General features: G+C 37.7%; 1 protein-coding gene across 1 annotated transcript; it reads right to left on the bottom strand.

Moving 5' to 3' along the window:
• Window positions 1–17017: 17017 nt before the first annotated feature.
• LOC145107622 (protein IWS1 homolog 1-like) lies at window positions 17018–20226 on the bottom strand. Its single transcript, XM_079044558.1, has 6 exons — window positions 20042–20226; window positions 19830–19959; window positions 19609–19749; window positions 19324–19531; window positions 19193–19251; window positions 17018–17213 (listed from the first exon to the last, which is right to left on the bottom strand). Exons 1-4 carry the CDS (start codon window positions 20224–20226, stop codon window positions 19523–19525), a joined length of 465 nt encoding a protein of 154 aa, XP_078900684.1. The 3' UTR covers window positions 17018–17213; window positions 19193–19251; window positions 19324–19522.
• Between the last annotated feature and the right edge of the window lie 1383 nt (window positions 20227–21609).

The following is a 21609-nucleotide window of genomic DNA, read 5'->3' as shown; positions in this document are numbered from 1 at the left end:
TGCCCTTGGTCCAGCCTCCCTCTCACCTTTAGACAGCCTCCACGGAAACCCTAGCTCCCTTTTGTGTGCCCTTGTGTTCTAGAATCCATTTGAGAGTGTTTGTGTGTTGTTTTAGTGAGAAAAGAAGAAACAAGCTTGAAGAAGAAACAAGGATTCACCAAGAGCTTGTAGATCCAGGGGATTGACACCATTTCTGACTCTTTTGAGATATCAAGTTCCATACTTGACCATTATATGCTTAGATTTGTTATTTGGGGTTTTATGACCTTTTTGACCCTAATGTTGGGAGTGCTTGAGAATTGTTGGTTCCAGAGCATAAGAGTTATCCTTCTAGACTCTTAGAAGAAACTAGGGTCATAAAAATCGGATCTTGGTGGTTAAGCCAAAACCATGCAAGTGTTAGTTGGTCTTAAAGCTTGTGTAATGGACCAAAATCATGTTTTGACCACAACCATGCATGCAAGCACCTAAAGTTCGTAACTTCATGGCTTAGGAGGTCTTAAAGGGCCTGGATCTATATTTTGGATGTAAAAGACTTAATGGTTTAAGTCGAAAGAGAAGTCCCAAGGAACCTGGGCGGTACGCTAAGCGTACACCCTGGTATGTTGCGCGTACTGGGGTGGTTCACGGCCCGAAACCATTTACGGCCCGTTACCGTTCACGGTCAGTTACCGCTTACGGTCAACCTCCGTTTAAAACCAAGAGTACGCCAGGCGTACTTACCAGGTACGCTGCACGTACGAGTGTAGAGTGGCAACCGTGGGCTTTTGGGCCTTAAGTATTTGGCTTTAGGTCTTGGGCCCTGTGGCCACTGAGAAGTATAACTTTGGACTTAGAAACCTGGAGCTAAAGCATTGGGCCTATTGGGTAAGATTGAACCCTTTGGAATTATTACATTTGGACTGGAAGCTTTTGGGCCCAATTATGGTAATAAGGCCCAATTCAGGAATTAGGAAATTAGTGGGCCTTAAGGAATCTTTAATGGGCTATTGGAGGACTGGGTTTGATAGGTTAGAATTGGGACTCTTGGATGTCCCAATTAGACCAAGGGGTAGAATGGTCATTTTTACCCTAAGTTGTGTTATAGACTCTGATCGAGTGTTAATGTGTTTATGTTAGCCAGGAGTCATCAGAGCAGCTGTTAGAGACTACTTTCCGCGAGATTCGGCACGTAGTTTCGAAGTGAGTTACCTTCCAGTAGGGGTGGGTTTAAGGCCACAATGTTAATTATTTTTACCTGATATGCTATGTGATATGATATATGCGATAGTAATTGTAGCGGGGAAATAGTTCTTCCCCGACTCGGTCGTTAGACCGAAGGTTCGGTCAGTACCCAGATATGCCTGACCATATGATTATGTTTTGATATAGTGTGGTAGTGGTAGGGGGTGAAATAGTCCCCGTTGCCGGTTGAGATAGACTAGAGGGTAGTCGACACCCCAAAACGGCCTGACATGGGTAGGTCGGCACCCCAGAATGGCTTGACATGGGTAGGTCAGCACCCCAGAATGGCTTGACAAGGGTAGCTCTTGCACCCCAGAATTGCCCGGCAGTATGTTTGTTGTATGGTATGTGGTATGATGGGGGAACTCACTATGCTTTGTGCTTACAGTTTCAGTTTCGGTTTCAGGTACCTCTTCATCTAAGGGGAAGGAGCCAGCAGGGTAGCAGCGCATTACACACACTCACACGATTTCCGCAATGAGAACCTTCGGATTATACTCTGACATTTTTATGTTTGTTATTATGGTTTTTGAGACTTATGATCTGTGACTGATGTTTTGAAAAGATATTAATGATGTTTTCCGTGAACTATTTCTAAAAGTATTAGAGGTAAACAAAAGAAAATTTGGGTCTCGATTTTGGGATGTTACAAAATACTAAAAGGTGGTGACACCTGATACCTTTACAGCTTAATACCCACCATGTTTCAACACCATGCATGCACTTACCCTTCATGTTCCCATGCATAACTCTCTATTATCCATCATGCATCAATAAAGCCATCACCCTCCCCATTTAAGGTGGAGTTCGTCCTCACACCCCTCACACCCACACAAAAATCACTTCCAACTCATTTTGCTCTCCAAACACACTCTTTTTCTCTCAAAATTTCGTGAACCACCTTCAAGGGAAGATAGTTCTTCAAGTGGTCCTTGAAAGTTTTAGTAAGTTTCTTGTAGAACTCAAGTGTTTTTATACATGTTAGTGTTAAGATCATTCCATTTACACACCCATTTTCGTGTGTATGATCCTTAGAAAACTTGATTTCAAAAGAACTCTTCTAGTTGTGCAAGCCTAGGCTCGAAATCTCTTCATTTTCATTCCTACAACTCAAAAAATCTTGAAGGTGAGCTTCATACCCCCATAATTTTTCGCGTTTTTCATGCTTTTCAGGGGGGGGGGGGGAATATAAGTTAAGTTTCGTTTAACCATTGGATATTTGCATGCACCTACATGTTTATGTAACAATTTGTGCTTATGATGTTGAAAACCTTATACTAACACACCATAAAATCGTGATTTACAAGCTACCTACATGCTAGATTAAGTTTATCCTTTGGATAATTGCATGCATCATAGTTATGTGTTGAAAATGGAACAAATTCTCGGGTAATAAGGTTTTATTCATGTGTTAGCTATATAAAAATCATGAAGTAAGTGTTGTTAACATATTTGTTACATAAAAATTTTATGGACATGGTTGCTCACTCAAAAATGGCGAAAACATGAGTATGTATACCCAAACATGTTTAACTCATGGACATATACATGTTCACCTCTTGAACTTTACACAAATGTTTGAGTATAATAAACCTTAAAGTTGTTAAATGTGGTGTTATAAAGAAAACCGTGACTTGCTAGAGTCAAATCAAAACAAAATATTTTATGTTACAAAATTTCCAAACCGGTTATAGAGTGTTAAACAAACTACAATGCTTGATATTTTGCTAAAAATAATTTTATTAGTAAAATAGTTGTAACTATATTGTCACTATTTGGATGGCTTAAAACCTAAGATATTATGCTATTTCTATGACATATGTTACCAATAGACATATTCACAAATGGCTATTTTCCTTATATGTTATAAATAGTTTTACCGAAACGGAATGCAAAACAGAATTACGACAGAAAAATTTTCATGTCATAATATATCTGTCATAAAACTCATAAAGCATGGATAAGAAACTGCATGTCATGAAATCTGTAAAACGCGTGTCATAAACAGCGAGTCATGAAACCTGTGAATCGCGTGTCATAAAGCTCCTGTCATAAATTCACACTAGTAATGTCATTTTCATTATTCAATAAAGGGAGTCGAAATTTACGTAAATCCGTTATTTCTCTAGTGAGACACTAACTTCACCGTACCTACTTAGCGTACACTCTAAGTCCTGTAATTATAACCAGAGTCTCCTGGAGGGAGAGCGAGATAGTTGTGTATAGATCTATATGGGGATTGACACCCCCACACCTGAGGTATTCGCTACAGCTAGACGGGGCCAGTCTAGGGTGACAAATATCTTACCGCATCCGACGCCTGAAGAACGTCATGACAGGCATAACAGTCACATCAATCATGGTTATAATGACTCACATAGGGATTAACAACACTATCTTGATTTATGGGAAACTTACACTTCACTGGTTTTGTATAATATAAAACTACACACTATTTTCAGTACTCTATTGTCACTATTCCGGTCTTAGGGTTTAAGACTACAGTTTCATACAATCAGAAAATATAGGATTTTCTGGGAACATACATTCACATGATTCAAAGAAACGTGCATACACATACTCATAGTCTTTGGAAATAAACATAAAATTCACTTTTACGGAAAATATTGGATTTTCTGGAATCATACAACACTTTTCAAACAAAACAGATACAAACCATTTTTCATACAAAAATGCTTATGAACTCACCAACATTTTATGTTGATGCTTTTCAAAACGACTTGTATTCTCAGGAAACCAGTAAGTAGATACTTAAGCCATGGATTTTGGATATTTTGCTGCATTATGGAATTTAAAATTCTGTCGCTTTTGTGTAACATTTGAACAATTACAAATTGTAAACTTTTGAAGATTGTATTCTCAATATATGTTGTTTGGTTGCTATGTTTCATTTATATCCAATTGTTATGATACTATACAATGACGTCATCTACCCCCGGACGTTTCCGCCGTCCTAGTTTAGGGGTGTGAAAGATTGGTATCAGAGCATTGTTTATAGTGAACTACTATATCTAACCATACAAGATATACAACTATAAATACAATGGGACTAAACACTCTGATTAAAAATATACTTTTTCTAAGTATAAGTATTTTATAAAAGTATACATACATGTGTACATGCTAGGGGCAGTGTCATAATAAGTGTTGGATATAGTGTCTAAGTCCATAACTTTATTTGGTATGTACTTGACCCGACCCGGCATGGTCCATTTGGGTTGCATGGCATTGCAATACTTGGATAGACTAGATTAGAGAATAAGGCACTTATGATTATTAATATATTATAAGTTCTAATATATTAATAATAGTATTATTTAATTAGTATTGATCAAGTATTAATCTAGTATTAATTTGGTGATCAAAGTGAGACTATTTAAATATATAGGGTTGATTATGACAATCATCAATTCTTTTATGGTGGATTAATGATCCATGGTTTATGGGTTTGGTTATAACCATATGGAGCTCCATGGATAGTCCATGGGAGTTACAAACCCATGGGTCATGAGAAATCAAGAGTCATGACAATTAAGGGCATTCATGTGTAAACCCTAATTGTGACAACACTATAAAAGGAACCCTATGGCTAGCAAAATCGTGACCTAGTGTTTCCAGTGAGGGCATAACCAATTTTCAAGTGTAAGAAGTATTCTCTCAAGTTATTCCAAGTCTTGTGGTGTTGTGTGAAGCATTTGAGGCACAACATTTGGGGTGCTAGGCTCACAAAGTCTTGAAGGAATCCAAGCAACAACAAGGTATGTATTTCTACTAGATTTTATGTTTTATGTAATCCCCATGCCATGCTAGTTAGGAAATAACCTTGAAAAAGAAATTTGCATGTATATAGAGAAAACATAGATTCAAGGTTATTAGGGTTGCATGTACACTTAGGAAGTGTTAGAATGCTCAAAACCCATCAGTGGTATCAGAGCCTAGGAATGTTTTCTGTATACTTGATGCAAAACTGCTTAAAAACCGAAAATTTTGCACTCTGACGACTGGACTCGCCGAGTCCATGGGGAGGACTCGCCGAGTCCATGAACAAATTCATCCTACTCGACGAGTAGAATAATGCACTCGGCGAGTAGGAGCGTGCTGGGCAGTTTTTTCGAGTTTTGTTGCTGAGAATGGATTAAGATCATTATCCCAATCTGTTTTGGACTTGTAAAATCTGTTTTTCAAAATGATAATGATTATGTTAACCCATTTTACATGACTTTTATCAATTTTCAAGTATTGTATATGTTTATATGATTTTCTTGAAATTGCTTGACATGAATTTGTGTTCATATGAGTTTAGAAGATCATAGGAATTATGTGTAACCTCCATGTGTGTTTAATTCATGATCTTAATGGCAATGATGGTGTCCATAACTTGTCCTCAAGTTATGGATAACCAAAAGTCACTTCTTTAAATTGTGATTAAAGAACTAAAGAGGTTTCATAAAATGAAGAGTCTTCATTTTTATGAACCATTAAAACTCATAAGTTACAAATCGAAGAGACTTGGAATAGTTTCAAATCTTGCCCTCAAGTTTTGGAATTTGAAAAGTCTTACACTTTAATACTTTAATTCCAAATTAAACCTTAGATTTTTAAAAAAGTTTAAAAATCAACACTTATACTATTATTATAATTTTATTATATAGATATGTATAAGAATATGTCATTCTTACCGTTAGTAGGCCTCATTCACGAAGCCGGTCTATAAGGGGGGTATAAGGTTGTTGCCTATAAAATGGTGACTTAATGGGTGTCCACTCTCACCCACCGCTTCCTTGATCGGTGGAGGGTCGTTAGCCGAACGGGTAGGATACGACTTTAAATACTCGTTAAAAGTATAATGAATTATAAAGTAACTATACATTATAAATTCCCAATCTTAGTTACTTTAGGAAAATGTGAAATTGGTGCTAGCCCATAAAATTACACTTTGTACCTTACCAAGTCGTTAGTGGAGCGTGTGTGGTTAACCGGCACACTAACATGGACTAGTAAGAATCGCAAAGGGTAACTTGACTTTATTATAGATCGGTGGAGCGTGTGTGGTTAACCGGCACATCGATTAGGTAATATTGTTGAGGGTACCAAGTCAATTTGTATGGTTATTCACACCTTGTTTGTGATCCTCGGCATCCCAGTCACAAACTTGAGAGGGCACAATCGAGATTCAAACATGCCATTGAAAAGTTCAATGTATCTCAAAAGATCTAGGAGTTTCAAAACCAATAAAACCTAATAATAAAATATTTCGTTCTTATGGTGGAAATTGGTAAATCGTCATTTACCTACCTTCAAATATTTTATAGTATGGATTACGGCATCCCTCTTCCAACTATAAATAGTTTGTTGGATCCTAGCCTTAATATTTCATTTGGGTGAATTATTAAGGATTCCTAATGTAATGAAACTTGTCTTTCTTTCCTTTCAGATGTCTTCCAACAATGCTTCTGGCTCAAACCCAACAGGCTCCTTTTCCCTTATGAACTTGTGTGGTAAGGTCATCTTTGATGGATCCAATTTCAATGAGTGGATCAGAAACATCAGAATGATTACCCGCTATGAGGACAAAGAATATGTCCTCGATAGGGAGCTTAAGGTTGTGAGTGAAGCCACTGCTACTCCTGAAGAGTTTGCGGAGTTTGTTGCACATGAAAAGGATGCTACTAAAGTAGCATGCATCATGATGGCCACCATGACTCCTGAACTTCAAAAATCCTATGAAGATTTCTACCCCTATGAGATGCACCTGGATCTGATGGAAAGGTACCATCAGAGCGCGCGTCAGGAGAGGTATGAAATCATCTCCTCCATGATAACCGCAAGGATGAAGGATGGTGAACCCATCACCGGTCACTTGCAGAAGATGCAAAGGTTCGTTGACCGGTTGCTGAAGCTAAATGTTGACTTTCCTGAGGAAATGGCGATTGACATCATTCTCCATTCCTTACCTCCAAGTTATGATCAGTTTCGTATGACTTATCATATGAACAAGGAGGAAGTCACACTTAGCAAACTTCAAGGACTCTTAAGGACAGCTGAAAATGGCCTTAAGGGTAAAGCGGTTGCTACTTCTACTCCTTCAACAGCCCCTGTTCTGGCTATTGGGCAGGGAAAGGGTAAGAAGAGGAAAAGCCCTTCGAAGGGTACCAAGGGTAAGACTCTTGATGGTTCCTCTTCAAGTGGGACAAAGAAAGGTCCTATTACTCCTTCTTCAAACCCAAAGGAAGCACAATGCTTCTATTGCCAGGATAAGGGACACTTCAAGCGAAGCTGCCCTAAATATCTGCAAGATGTAAAGGATGAGAAGGTTAAACCCACCCATGCAGGTATTTACACAATATTGTCTAATAACTCATCTAATGCTAATTCTTGGGTGCTTGATACAGGTTGTGGTATTCACATTTGTATTGATTTGCAGGCACTAAGAAGAAGTGAGCAAGTGGAGCACGGGAAGATAAACTTAGTCATGGGCAACAGGAAAGCATCACCTGTTACCAAGATAGGAGTTTATTCTTTATTGCTTAATAATGGGTTAATGTTAGATTTGAATAAGTGTTGTTACTCGCCCGAAATGGCGAGAAATATTATTTATTTTCATGGCTTGTACAAACAAGGTTTTTCATTTTCATTTGATAATAAAAATGGTGCTATTAATGTTTATTACAATGATGTATTTTACTTTAAAGCATTACCTTGTGATGGTGTATATGAAGCCGTGAATGTTGTAGACAATCTAGGAAATAATGTGTTGTATATTGATTCTTCAGATAGCTTGGGTAAAGCATCCTTGTGGCATTGTCGTCTTGGACATGTTAACAAGAAGCGCATAGGCCAACTCTAAAAGGCTGGAGTCTTGGAATCATTTGACCTCAAGTCAGATGATAGTTGCGAGTCTTGTTTACTTGGAAAAATGACAAAGTCACCCTTCACAGGTACTTGTGATAGGGGTGAAGGTTTGTTGGACCTTCTACACACGGATGTGTGTGGGCCCTTCAGAGTTGCTACAAGGGATGCTAATCGCTATTATGTGACTTTTACTGATGATTACAGTAGATATGGATATATTTACTTAATCAAGCATAAGTCAGAAACCTTTGAAAAATTCAAAGAGTTTAAGCAGGAAGTCGAGAATCAATTGGACAGGAACATCAATATGCTCCGATCCGATTGGGGAGGAGAGTATCTTAGCATTGAGTTCCTTGACTATCTTAAGGAATGTGGGATTGTCTCACAATTGACACCTCCCAGAACACCACAGTTGAATGGTGTAGCTGACAGGCGCAATCGAACCTTGCTGGATATGGTTCGTTCCATGATGAGTCGAGCTTCGTTACCAATCTCTTTCTGGGGGTATGCCTTAGAGACTACCGCCCATATCCTTAATCTAGTCCCTACTAAAAAGGTTGCCAAAACACCTCACGAGATGTGGACTGGGAAAGTTCCCAATTTGGACCACATCAAGATTTGGGGTTGTGAAGCTTTCGTGAGGCGTGAGACTCATGATAATCTTGAACCTCGAAGTGAGAGGTGTATTTTCATCGGCTACCCACATAGATCCTTTGGTTACCTCTTCTACAGACCCAGTGATAATGTGGTCTTTGTAGCAAGAAGAGGAGTCTTTCGTGAGAGAGAATTCATAAGCCAAGGGGACAGTGGGAGGCAAATTGACCTTGAAGAGCTTCAAGAGTCAAGTGGTGAAGGAATCTCAAATGCTATCGACCAACCTGAGGAGGAAACTCCTGTTGATCCGATAGATGAGTCTGTACCTCCAAGACGTTCCACTAGGGTGAGGAACACACCTGATTTTTATTATGGTTATCACATCACCACTGAAGGTGATACATTTATTAGTGATAGTACACTAATAGATTTGGATGAACCTAATAAATACAGGGAAGCCATGGCAGGCCCTGAGTCTGCTAAATGGAAGGAGGCTATGGACAGCGAGATTCAGTCCATGTATGATAATCAAGTTTGGAACTTGGTTGACAATGTACCAGGTCGAAAGACAGTTGGGTGCAAATGGATCTTCAAGAAGAAGACGGACATGGATGGGAAGGTACATACTTACAAAGCGCGACTGGTTGCGAAGGGCTTTACTCAAACTCCGGGAGTTGACTATGATGAGACCTTCTCACCAGTAGCTAAGATTAAGTCTATTAGAGTATTGTTAGCCATAGCTGCATTTCATGATTATGAAATATGGCAAATGGATGTCAAAACCGCTTTCCTTAATGGAAAGTTGGCTAAGGATGTTTACATGGCTCAACCAGAGGGTTTTGTCGATACAAGATACCCTAATAGAGTGTGTAAGCTTGATAAATCCATTTATGGATTGAAACAAGCATCTCGCAGATGGAATCTTTGCTTTGATGAGAAAGTCAAAGAGTTTGGCTTTTCTAGGAGTGAGGATGAGTCTTGTGTGTATGTCAGGGCTAGTGGGAGCATAGTTAGCTTCTTGGTGTTGTATGTGGATGACATAATTCTCATAGGAAACGACGTCCCAACCTTGCAGGAGGTTAAGTCCTGGCTTGGGAAGTGTTTCGCTATGAAGGACCTTGGGGAAGCTGCCTATATCCTAGGGATAAGGATATTGAGAGATAGGAGTAAGAGACTAATTGGACTTAGTCAAAGTACTTACTTGGATAAGGTGCTGAAGAGGTTCAGTATGCAAGATTCCAAGAAAGGAGAATTACCAATCCAGAGTAATGCCAAGCTGAGTAAAACTCAGAGTCCGAGTACAGAGGCTGAGATAGCTGAAATGAGTCATATACCATATGCTTCCGCTGTGGGCTCGATCATGTATGCTATGACTTGTACTCGCCCTGATGTGGCCTTTGCTTTGAGCATGGTCAGTAGATATCAAGGGAACCCTGGCAAGGCACACTGGACAGCGGTAAAGAACATTCTCAAGTATCTGCGGAGGACTAAGGATTGGGTCCTTACCCTCGGAGGCAGTGATGACTTGAGAGTGGAAGGATATAGCGATGCTAGCTTCCAGACTGATAGGGATAATTTCCGCTCTCAGTCAGGCTGGGTCTTTATCCTAAATGGAGGGGCAATTACTTGGAAAAGTTCCAAGCAGGAGACAGTAGCTGATTTTACTTGTGTATCAGAGTACATAGCAGCAAGTGAAGCAGCTAAGGAGGCGATATGGCTAAAGAACTTCATCGGAGACCTTGGAGTTGTACCAGCTATAAAAGAGCCAATGGAAATTTTCTGTGACAGCGAAAGTGCGGTTGCTTTGGCTAAGGAACCGAGTGATCACGGGAGATCTAGGCACATTGACAGAAAATACCATTTCATCAGACATCGAATAGAAGAAGGACTACTCGTGGCTAAGAGGGTATCATCAGATGAGAACCCGGCAGATCCCCTCACGAAGGGACTGAGCAGGGTTAAGCATTTACAGCATGCGAGGCGCACTGGGCTGAAGGATGATACTAGTTTCAGTAATTAGATTCATGAAACTTGTAAAATGTAATTGACATTTGATGATAAATAAAAGTTGTTATTTATTTATGAGTAAGGTGTTACTATCTTGTGTTGATTGTTTACTATGTTTCAATTTTGCATGTTTTTACTTCCAGAATAATTATGTTATTATTCAAACCATCCACAGTCAGTCAAACTTTGGAAGTAAGTATTGATTTAAGACTGTCATGAATTTGGCTTGTATGATTTGTCTAAAAGTGCTTTGGACAATGCAATGGTTGCTACAACATTCATGAGTACTCATAAGGGCTGAGTATTGGATCCAACCCACGCTCACTTGCATCACTTCATGGAATTTATCTCGAGTGATCGTGAGACGGTAATATCATATAAATCTTCAAAGCTAGAGATATGAGTTGTTGACTATGAGTTGGTTATTCATTGATTGCACGAAAACGCATTGGTAACTCGATGTCATAAAACGTGCCTTTGTGAATAATTCAACAAGTAGTTAGTACAAGCATATCAGTCGAAGTTTATCTGTTCCTTCTAGAAATAGAAGCGATATTTGGGCCCCTCGATGATTTGGTTTTGACTTATGTACCGGGCCCGGTCAGAACCTAATTGATGTGTTCAATTTAGTTCTATGTCGAAACAAATCAGAGATCGAGAAACAAATGATGGACAATAAGTAAGACCATGTTCCATGTGTTTGTCCGGCTGATATCATGAGAACAGAGGATTATATGATCACTTATCTTAAATGGCGTATCATCATCATCTCAGTTCCGAGAGACTTTGAAAGAGCTACGATTGCTAGTCGGATTTTGAAGTCATATTTGCAAATATAGTTATTAGACTTATCCAAGTGGGAGACTGTTGGATATAGTGTCTAAGTCCATAACTTTATTTGGTATGTACTTGACCCGACCCGGCATGGTCCATTTGGGTTGCATGGCATTGCAATACTTGGATAGACTAGATGAGAGAATAAGGCACTTATGATTATTAATATATTATAAGTTCTAATATATTAATAATAGTATTATTTAATTAGTATTGATCAATTATTAATCTAGTATTAATTTGGTGATCAAAGTGAGACTAATTAAATATATAGGGTTGATTATGACAATCATCAATTCTTTTATGGTGGATTAATGATCCATGATTTATGGGTTTGGTTATAACCATATGGAGCTCCATGGATAGTCCATGGGAGTTACAAACCCATGGGTCATGAGAAATCAAGAGTCATGACAATTAAGGGCATTCATGTGTAAACCCTAATTGTGACAACACTATAAAAGGAACCCTATGGCTAGCAAAATTGTGACCTAGTGTTTCTAGTGAGGGCATAACCGATTTTCAAGTGTAATAAGTATTCTCTCAAGTTATTCCAAGTCTTGTGGTGTTGTGTGAAGCATTTGAGGCACAACATTTGGGGTGCTAGGCTCACAAAGTCTTGAAGGAATCCAAGCAACAACAAGGTATGTATTTCTACTAGATTTTATGTTTTATGTAATCCCCATGCCATGCTAGTTAGGAAATAACCTTGAAAAAGAAATTTGCATGTATATAGAGAAAACATAGATTCTAGGTTATTAGGGTTGCATGTACACTTAGGAAGTGTTAGAATGCTCAAAACCCATCAATAAGTACATTATAAAAGTAGTATGATGAGTTGAACACTACGGGTAAGCCTTGGGATATTTAATTTGACCTTGAATAAATATAGCCTGATCAAATATATTTATCCGAGGTGTGACTAGCATGTGGTGAGAAATATTCGTAGTGAACGACGAGTCTAACACTTACCAACACTAAGATACCTAGAATCAAACGCAAACATTGAAAATACTATAGGAGTATTTTAGGATGCCATAGAACTACACCCTTAAAACCTCTACTTATTTCTTATACCTCTATTATTGCACAAACGACATGGATGAATTCCACCACAATAACCCCTACTACCCTGTCATGGGAGCCAACGGATGGATCGAGGAGGAGCCAGAAGAGGTTCACGAAGAGAACTTAGAAGTGGGTCCTAAAGAATACCAAGAAGTGGACTACGAAGGGGAGGACTCTGATGAGGAGTCAGACGATGATGAAGGCGTTGGAGAGATCCTTGGCGAGCCTTACCCTAATGGGAGCGGGCAAGAGACCATTTCACCTCCATCCTCCCAGGTACGTAAATAAGAGTCCTCTTGGGATGAACATGCCTAATAAAAAAATATTGCCCATGTAAGGGCAAGTTTCGTCGCTGACATCTACTTTGTCTAGGATGCACCTCCACAAGAGGGAACTCAGCTACATGCCTGGACTAGAGGAGACGGTCAACGATCTGCATTAGGCACGCACCCACTACACCATGTCCCGGGCTCCAGCACCCTCACCAATCAAGCATCACCTCCAATCGTACCACAAGTGACCCGTCTAGACACCCAAGTTCGGGCTCTCCATCATGAAGTAATGGAGATTAGAGGCGAAGCCCGAAATGCGACAATACAAATTAGATTCCCCCACGAAGAACAAGAACACCATTCAGGAGCCATACTTAACCAGCAAGCAGAGCAAGAAAACCTTACAGATCGTCTACACTCTTTAGAGGAGGAAGTGGCCACCATGAGACAAGAACTGCTTGCAGCTGAAGCAAGGTCATCCCTAGCGGACCAGAGAGCAGAGGAGGCCACATGCGAAATGAGTGAAATGGCTGGGCACCTTGTGTGCCATTTTGGCCTATGAAAGACTGTATAGCCAAATGAGTTAGTGACTACACTACTCGCAATATGTCCTAGCTTTATTACATTGTTCATTACAACTAGTAGTAGCAAATCAAGAGAGGTACGCCCTCCAAACATCCATGTAACCCCCAGGATAACTTAATGTATCGATGACTATATACTATTTTGATAACTTAACGTTTGTACAATGCCCACTACTTGCCACCATAAGTACATTTTGATGATGTGATCGAAACTTTTGAGAATCATGCAAAAAAATAATGTCGTAACAAGGAAGTAACCCGCCTACCGGCGAAACACCAGTACTACAAATGGACCTCATTACATTTCAAGCCACCATAACGGCCGGTGTGTCAGCCGTCATGGCACAACTTAACACTATCAACTCAAATGGAAACAGGAGCGGTGCAGCAGTACCAACCCCAGTAGCAACCAAGGAAACTAGCAGGTGTGTTCCTGCAAGGACACCCCAAATCACAAACCCAGGAACTCCTAAGACAATGGAAACGTAACACCCAAAAAGTGAAAATTTTGGACCAAGAGAAGGAGTTGTCCAACCCAACGACCTGCCAAAAGGCAAAAAATTGTGGCAGATTGTGCCACCACTATCCCTACTAACTCTGTGCTGACAAAACCATATGCGGGGAAACTGCCTAGATGCAAAAAATGTAACTTCCATCACCAAGGATCCTGTCGAGAGATGCAATGCAAAAATTGCAACAGAAAGGGGCACACCGCCCGTTTCTGTAGGACACCAGCACAACCAATCACCCAAATCCCCTACATTGGAGGAAGCCTGGCTTGTTACAAGTGTGGCGACACTGGGCATTTCAAGAGGGAGTGTCCAAGCGCTAGAGGCATGAATGCTCATAGTAACGAAAGAGTACTCATGATTACCACAGAAAAGACTCTCCCAGAACCATCAATGGTTATCGGTACGTTTTCAGACAACAACATTTAAGCCTCGAATTTTTCCACTAAAACTAGTGTCCATTTAAAGTTTATCAACTATAGATCTCGAAACGCGACAAATCAAAGTGATAAATTTCCCCCTCAACATAATAAATCATATCGTCCATATCAAAACTAAGGATTCTTACTGGATATCTATGATGGCCTGATGTAAACAAAAGGGTCATATATAATTAAGATTCTACAGAATTAGAACGTGTGGTTCCGCCTTATTTTCTGTTCCTTGTCTGGTTGTGGACTTACGACAGGGTTACTCATTCGACTTCCTTTTCGATCTTAATTATATACGACTAGTTTACACCAAGCGATTGTAGAGGGGCCTTGTAGGAATCACACTACGAGATTTCATCACTATTTATCGGAGCACTCATACCGCTAGTACTCACTAGTTACGATACAAAAATATTCTCCATAGTAATAACAAGGATAAAAATTGGATGTATTAAATACATATACATAGAATACACTATCGTTCTAAGAAATCACCCTCTTCCTAATCAACTTAACACCTGTTACAATAAGAAATTCCAAGGTCGTCGTTTGACATGGATTCGCCTGGTCCTCACCATACCAATTTCATGTGCCACAAGGAGACCCTTCGTCTTAACCGACTAATTAGCGAAACCCTTTCAACCTATAACGACAAATCCTCGAATCATCCCTGACATCTAGACTCATAAGTACCTATGCAAGAGGTACCACACCCTTTCTAGGCCACAATAGCAAAAGACATCAAGGGTATCCCAGAGGTTTATAAACTTCCCAAAGTATGCCCAAAAGTTCTTTCTGAAATACCACCCATGTGCCAAGTTGCGTTCGGAATCGACTCGACTCTTGTAGCCATCCTCGTAGCCAAATCCCCAATACCACATAGCACCAACAAAAATACAGAAATTGTCCGGTCGATGGAACGACCTAATAAGTAAGGAAATTATCAGACTGAGCCTCTCACCTCGGAGAAGCGGCAATATTGCTCATGAAGAAGAAGGGCAAATTGTCCACATGACCATTGACTACCAAAAGCCGAACCAACCCACCATCAAGGGTCAATATCCTCCATTCCGACTCGATGACCTAACCACCCAAATTTAAAGAAACAAAAGAAGGGTCGACATACCACTAGCTCAGAATTCTGTTGGAAGAAACTTCTGTGACAACCCGAAATCTCTATCTTGTAAGTCAATCAAATCAATAAAAAGTCAGACTTGTTTATGTTATCTTTTTGTTGTGTTAAGGGTCAGTTTATGAGTTTCTAAGCCTTGTACACTTAAGGGTCGTGTGTTAGGAAGTGTTGGCTTGAGATCAGTAGACTGCATTCGAGCCAGGAACCCCTTCAAAAGAGGTTCACGACCACAAACTAGGTTCACGGTCGTGAACCCATCTTTGGCCGTGAACTCATGCCATATATATGAGTTTTGCCCACTTTTCTCATCACTTCTTCATCTCCTAGCCGTGAACTCCAACTTTTCTCTCAACTATCATCAATTGTGATCTCTTCTAAGGCCTCAAAAGTGTAAGAAACTCATCCCTCTCTTGTTGTTACTTCGAAGCCTTTGTTTCCACCTCTTAATTCATCACTTTGCTTCAAGATCTTCAAGATCTTCTTAGGTCGTGAACCACTCAAGGGTCGTGAACCCTTCTTCTTGGTCGTGAACCCTTCAAATCTTCATCATTCGGGCCGTAAACACTTCAAGTGACCGTGAACACCTCATCAGCCTTCCACTTTCGGTTCTAACACTTCATTGTAAGTGTTCCATACTTCCTAAATAGGATCTGTTTGTGCTCGGGACTTCACTAGTGGAAGCAATCATCCAATATCGATCTTTCGTTCGAGTCACTCACTCTAGGTGACCTAATACCCCTACAATCAACCTTTACATGTTTTAAATACTTTCTAGGGGGGGGGGGGGGGGGAATACAAGTCGTAACACAGTAGAATTGTGTTATTATCTACATTTGAACGCTTGCAAACAAAGGACTGTACCACTTTTCAAACATTGTTAAACATCATTTTCAAAACCCTTTTCAAACTACTTTCAAACTCCCACTACTAGAAAAACAGCCTTTTACGACGCGCAATGCGTGTCGTAAAACGCTCAGACGACGCGCAAATGCGTGTCAAGGAAGGCCCTTTCATAACGAGAGATGACACGTTTTTGCGCGTCGTCTAAAGACGACGCGCATTTACGACGCGCATTTATGACACACAATGCGTATCATTAAAACCCCTGTCAAGAAAGGCCATGTCATAAACGAAGATGACACACATTTTTGCGTATCGTAAATTTAAATGTTGAAAAAAATATATTTATATATTTATTAATTTTTAAATTAAATTTGCATATAATGTCTCATAATAGAAATAAAATACCATATAAAAAAAATACAATCCATTGCATAATATAAAATAAAATTTCATACACAAAAAATAAATAAATTGCACAAATTATAATATGTCATACAAATAATCATTCAAATGTTAAACAAGAATAATAAATTGCTAACATGGGTTATACATTCCTATAAGACTAACAAATAAACATCCAACTCTGTTTCTTACTGGAATATGTGTGTAATTGTCTCCGATTTTCCTTCAAGTGATTTAACAAACTATGTGGGGATCAAGCTTCCCACTGCAATAGCTTGAAGTAACAACCAAAAGTTGTTGCCTCCGTTTCCATTCCTCTCCAAGTTTCAATGTAATTGGGTATTCCACTGTTGCAGCCTCCACACAAAGCATATGCTTGTATTCATCATCTCCAAAATCAGGCATAGCCTTCGCCTTCTTATCCCATGGATTCCAAACCCCTACAATATATATATATATATATATATATATATATATATATATATATATATATACATATATATATATATATATATATATATATATATATATATATCATTTCATTACCCATGCAAACAAAGTTTTCCAAAAAAATTTAAAATTTTTGCACATTGTTGTTATTGTCTCAACAGTCAGAGTATGAGTTTCAATTCCATTGTGGAAAATTTTCATGATCTTACCAGCATCAGGAAGGCCATCTTTCCGAATGACAATTGTACGTTTCTTTTCATGATCAGTGATTGCAATCTTTGTTGGTGTTCTCAGGTAAACCCTATGTAGTCAATAGCGGCGCTATAGCGGTTAGCGGAGGTAAGGAAACGCTATTTCAGAATAGCGGTTTAGAATAGCGGTGGCGCTATTAGCGCCGCGATTTACCGCTATTTACCGCGATTATGGTCACCGCTATAGCGGCGCTATAACCGCTATTTGAATAAATTCCATTTTTGGGCTATTTTACATAAAAAAAAAACATTTTTTGTGTCATTCCATTGAATAAAATTATTTTTTCTTAGCCAAAACCAAAACTTTTGTGTCATTCCATTGAATAAAATTGTAATTTTGTGACTGTCATGACATCCATAGAAACCATGTGTGTGTTGTCTTGTTAATTGTGTTGAAAACTTGAAGTACTACATTATGATTAACTATCAAATTGCTTAATCATTTAATTTGATAACTATAATTGTGTTGAAGTATGAGAAAATAGTAAGTATTGCATATGTTATCTTGTTAATTGTGTTAAAGTATGACTAACTGGGGCATTGGTAACCGATCTGTGAAGTATAATTAACTAATTATGATATGTGAAGTATGATTAACGAAATATGATATGTGAATTATGATTTACTGATTAACTAATTAACTGGATTGGGTTGAACTTTAAAGTATGATTTACTGATTAATACTCTAATATATATATATATATATATATATATATATATATATATATATATAGGGCTAGGTTATTTTGTTTCTTATATTTATTGTGTGCTAAAATGCACCAATAGAAATTTAGTAAATTAAATAATTATTTAATTAAATAAATATAGATATAAAATGATTTCCATAATTATATGTATATTAAATGCTATCCATAATTATAATTCTCTTTTTATGGAAACTAATTAAATTCGTTATTAATGTCAGCAATAACATTCTTTCAGAATAAATTCGCATCTAGGTTTTTATATATGAGTTCGTATTTTGTTTCAGGACTCACTCACTTAAAATACAATAAAGTTGCATGAAATATGAAGAACGGGAGTGTATTCTACTAGAATACACTCTGATTCTGCTGGAATACACTCTCATTCTTCTAGATATGAATTCATTCTAAAAGAATATTATTGTTGACATTAATGACGAATTTAATTAGTTTCCATAAAAATGAATTGTAAGTATGGATAACATTTAATATACATATAATTAATACTAAATTCTTATTGGTGCATTCTAGCACACAATAGATGTGAGAAACATTTGAACCTACCTCTCTCTCTCTCTCTCTCTCTCTCTATATATATATATATATATATATATATATATATATATATATATATATATATATATATATATATATATATATATATTCTAAATAATATAAAAAACGCTATATCACCGCTATACCGCCGCGAAAACCGCGATTTCAAATAGCGGCCGGTGACCGCTATTATATTTTTTACCGCGATAACTGCTTAGGGTAAACCTTGTCAATCTGATAATAAATAACCCTACATAAGCCTCTAACAACGGAAAAGAGTGTCCAAAAAAGAGTTTAAAGAAACAAAAATCATTACTTCTGATTCAAAAGTTATTGTTGTTGGATTAATCGGTTCGGTTGTCATCGGTTCACCCGTTATATGCATGATTGGAACTTCAGTTTTAATGAGTAATAAAGAAAAATGAATAAGAAACTGGATTTGAGGAGCATAACCTTTACCTATTTATGAAGTCTATTCTCTGTGAAATTTGTTTTAACTTGATGATCCCAAATTGGTCCTGCAATGAAATGTCATGTATCAGATATTGGCTTTGTGCAATCAAAAGAAACAAGATTTAGCAGGTAGGTACCTGATTACCCCTCCTGATGTCAGGATGAAGGACAGGGGTGGTTGTTCCCATTGGCTGGTAGTGATAAGACAAATCATACTTACCATGTCAAGAGAGGACATGCTCTCCAAGCTGCAAACAGAAAGTACACCCATCTCCAATAGAACAGGGAATGCCCCAAGAAACTTGAAACTTTATGTACATCCCGCATCCAAATAAACTACCGCACCTTATTACATTTATAATTTTAATGATAATCAAGATAAGAGGGAATTTTTATTTTATTGAACATCCATATATACTTACCCATTTGTCAACCAAGTCTTTAGCAAGCTTTCTATTGGATGTGGTCTCTTCATCAAATTTTGACAAGAACATAATACCCTTTCCAAGCCCACTTTTCTTTAATTGCTCTCTTCTATCATATTGATCTAAATCAATTGGGAACTGGAGGATAAGAACAACTAATAATTAGTTATAACAACATAAAAAGGCATATAATTAATCCTGGTTGATTCTATACCTACCTCTGTTAGGATCTTCAATATTTCTGCACAAATGTTTATATTGGGCAAGCTTCCATCCGGAAGGGGTTCAAGCCAATTTTTCAAAAGAGTTAGAACTCCATGATCTAGAAACTCTAATTGAAGTTGTTTCCTGCATTAAGAATTTAAAAAGGTAAATGATATAAACAATACTATGTAACAGATGTTTGACTTTTGCAAATAAAAGACTTTACTTAGATAGTACTTTAGTTAGAAGTGGCAACTTTCTGTGTTTATTAATAGCTGGTTTTGATTGTCTGTTTAGCTCTGCATCTTCTTCTGCTACAACTTCAAGTTCAGCCATCACATTTTTAACAAGTAATGCAATCTCTAAAGCACTTTTCTCGGTCTTCTTCTTCTTCTTACCCATCTTCAACATGTCCAATTCTTATCCACAAGAAGATTTGAAGACTTCAAATCACGGTGAATAGTCGGTGGGTTGCAATGATGAAGACAATTCATGCCTCGTGCCTTGACAGAATCACAAATAAGACAAACAAATCAAAAGAAATATGGAAAAGATGATAATTAGCACGCTTGATGCTACTTACGAAAATAATAGTTACCTCCTGTTTAAATGATACCATCAAATCCTCTGGATACTCTTGATATTCAAATAACTTGATCGCAACATCCTATATACATAAATTGAAATTTTATATTCTCTTTCTATTCATTTCTTAAATAATATAAAAGAATTTGGGTAATTTACTCTATAAATTATAATCGAGTGAGAGATGGAGAACATACTGATCCATACCACAGTGCACGATGTACAGTCCTTTTGTCCAGGCCACCCCCAAATAATATAAAAGCATTTGAAGACTTCCAAGCCACCCCTAAATTTGGTAAAATTTCATTCAACCTATATATATATATATATATATATATATATATATATATATATATATATATATATATATATATATATATATATATATACATATAAAAAATATCATGGTATATTTATATTTTTACATACATAGATTTATTTATACCCAATTAAAAAAACTTTACCTGTCCAAGTGTTTCCTTTTGTCCAGGTAGCAAAGCATCCCTTTTTTCAAACAAAAAACAGAATCAATATTTATCATCATCTACAATTATCCACATAAGAAAAATGTTAAAACTAACTTACAAGATTATAGCTAATGCAAGCGAGCTACTTTGAGAGAGTTACCACTTTTGATATCTTCTTATTAATACACACATGCACCTGTCATCTTCTGCCAATTTCCCACAGACACTAACATAAATTAGATTATATAAAAATTAAATAAAAAACCAAGCTGATTAATAGAGATATAATTATTTAAAACCTTTGATCCATCACCAATTATAGATTGTTTGTTAGGAATGACATTTTTACCCCTCTCTTCAACCTTATACTACTCATAGTCCAAAGGAACATGAAATTAGTAGTAGAATGAACTAAAGTGGAAATAGCATAGCATACTTTCAACTATTGAAATCACATGATTACCCTGCCATCTTCCTTGATGTTCCCGTCTCCTACAACACTTAGGAGTCAAATAAATGAGCATTTCCCCCTTCAAATGTTAAACATATGATACACAAATTGAATGTACCTGTGTCTTAGTGACTTTTCAACCTTCTTATTAAACATTTCATTAAGTAAGCATTTAGCTTTTGACGCACCATCAGTAACAAAATGCACAGGCAAGTCAAGGCAAAACTTAGATAAAGAAAGATGAAGTGGCACGTGAGCTAATGGTGGTATTAGACCTGAAATGTAATAATA

The sequence above is a fragment of the Lactuca virosa genome, chromosome 1 (assembly GCF_052849685.1).
Source record: "Lactuca virosa cultivar CGN04683 chromosome 1, Lactuca_virosa_CGN04683_v6, whole genome shotgun sequence".
In the NCBI taxonomy this organism is placed as follows: domain Eukaryota; kingdom Viridiplantae; phylum Streptophyta; class Magnoliopsida; order Asterales; family Asteraceae; genus Lactuca; species Lactuca virosa.
The sequence above is the reverse complement of the archived record's forward strand: the minus strand, read 5'-3'. Positions and strand labels throughout refer to the sequence as shown.

Excerpts from the sequence above, each read along its gene's own strand:
- LOC145107622 (XM_079044558.1), bottom strand. The coding sequence starts at position 20,226 with ATGTTGAAGATGGGTAAGAAGAAGAAGAAGACCGAGAAAAGTGCTTTA. Across the intron at positions 19,960-20,041 it reads CTAACTAAAGTACTATCTAA|GAAACAACTTCAATTAGAGT; the intron begins GTAAAGTCTTTT and ends TTCTTAATGCAG. Across the intron at positions 19,750-19,829 it reads TATTGAAGATCCTAACAGAG|TTCCCAATTGATTTAGATCA; the intron begins GTAGGTATAGAA and ends CTTATCCTCCAG.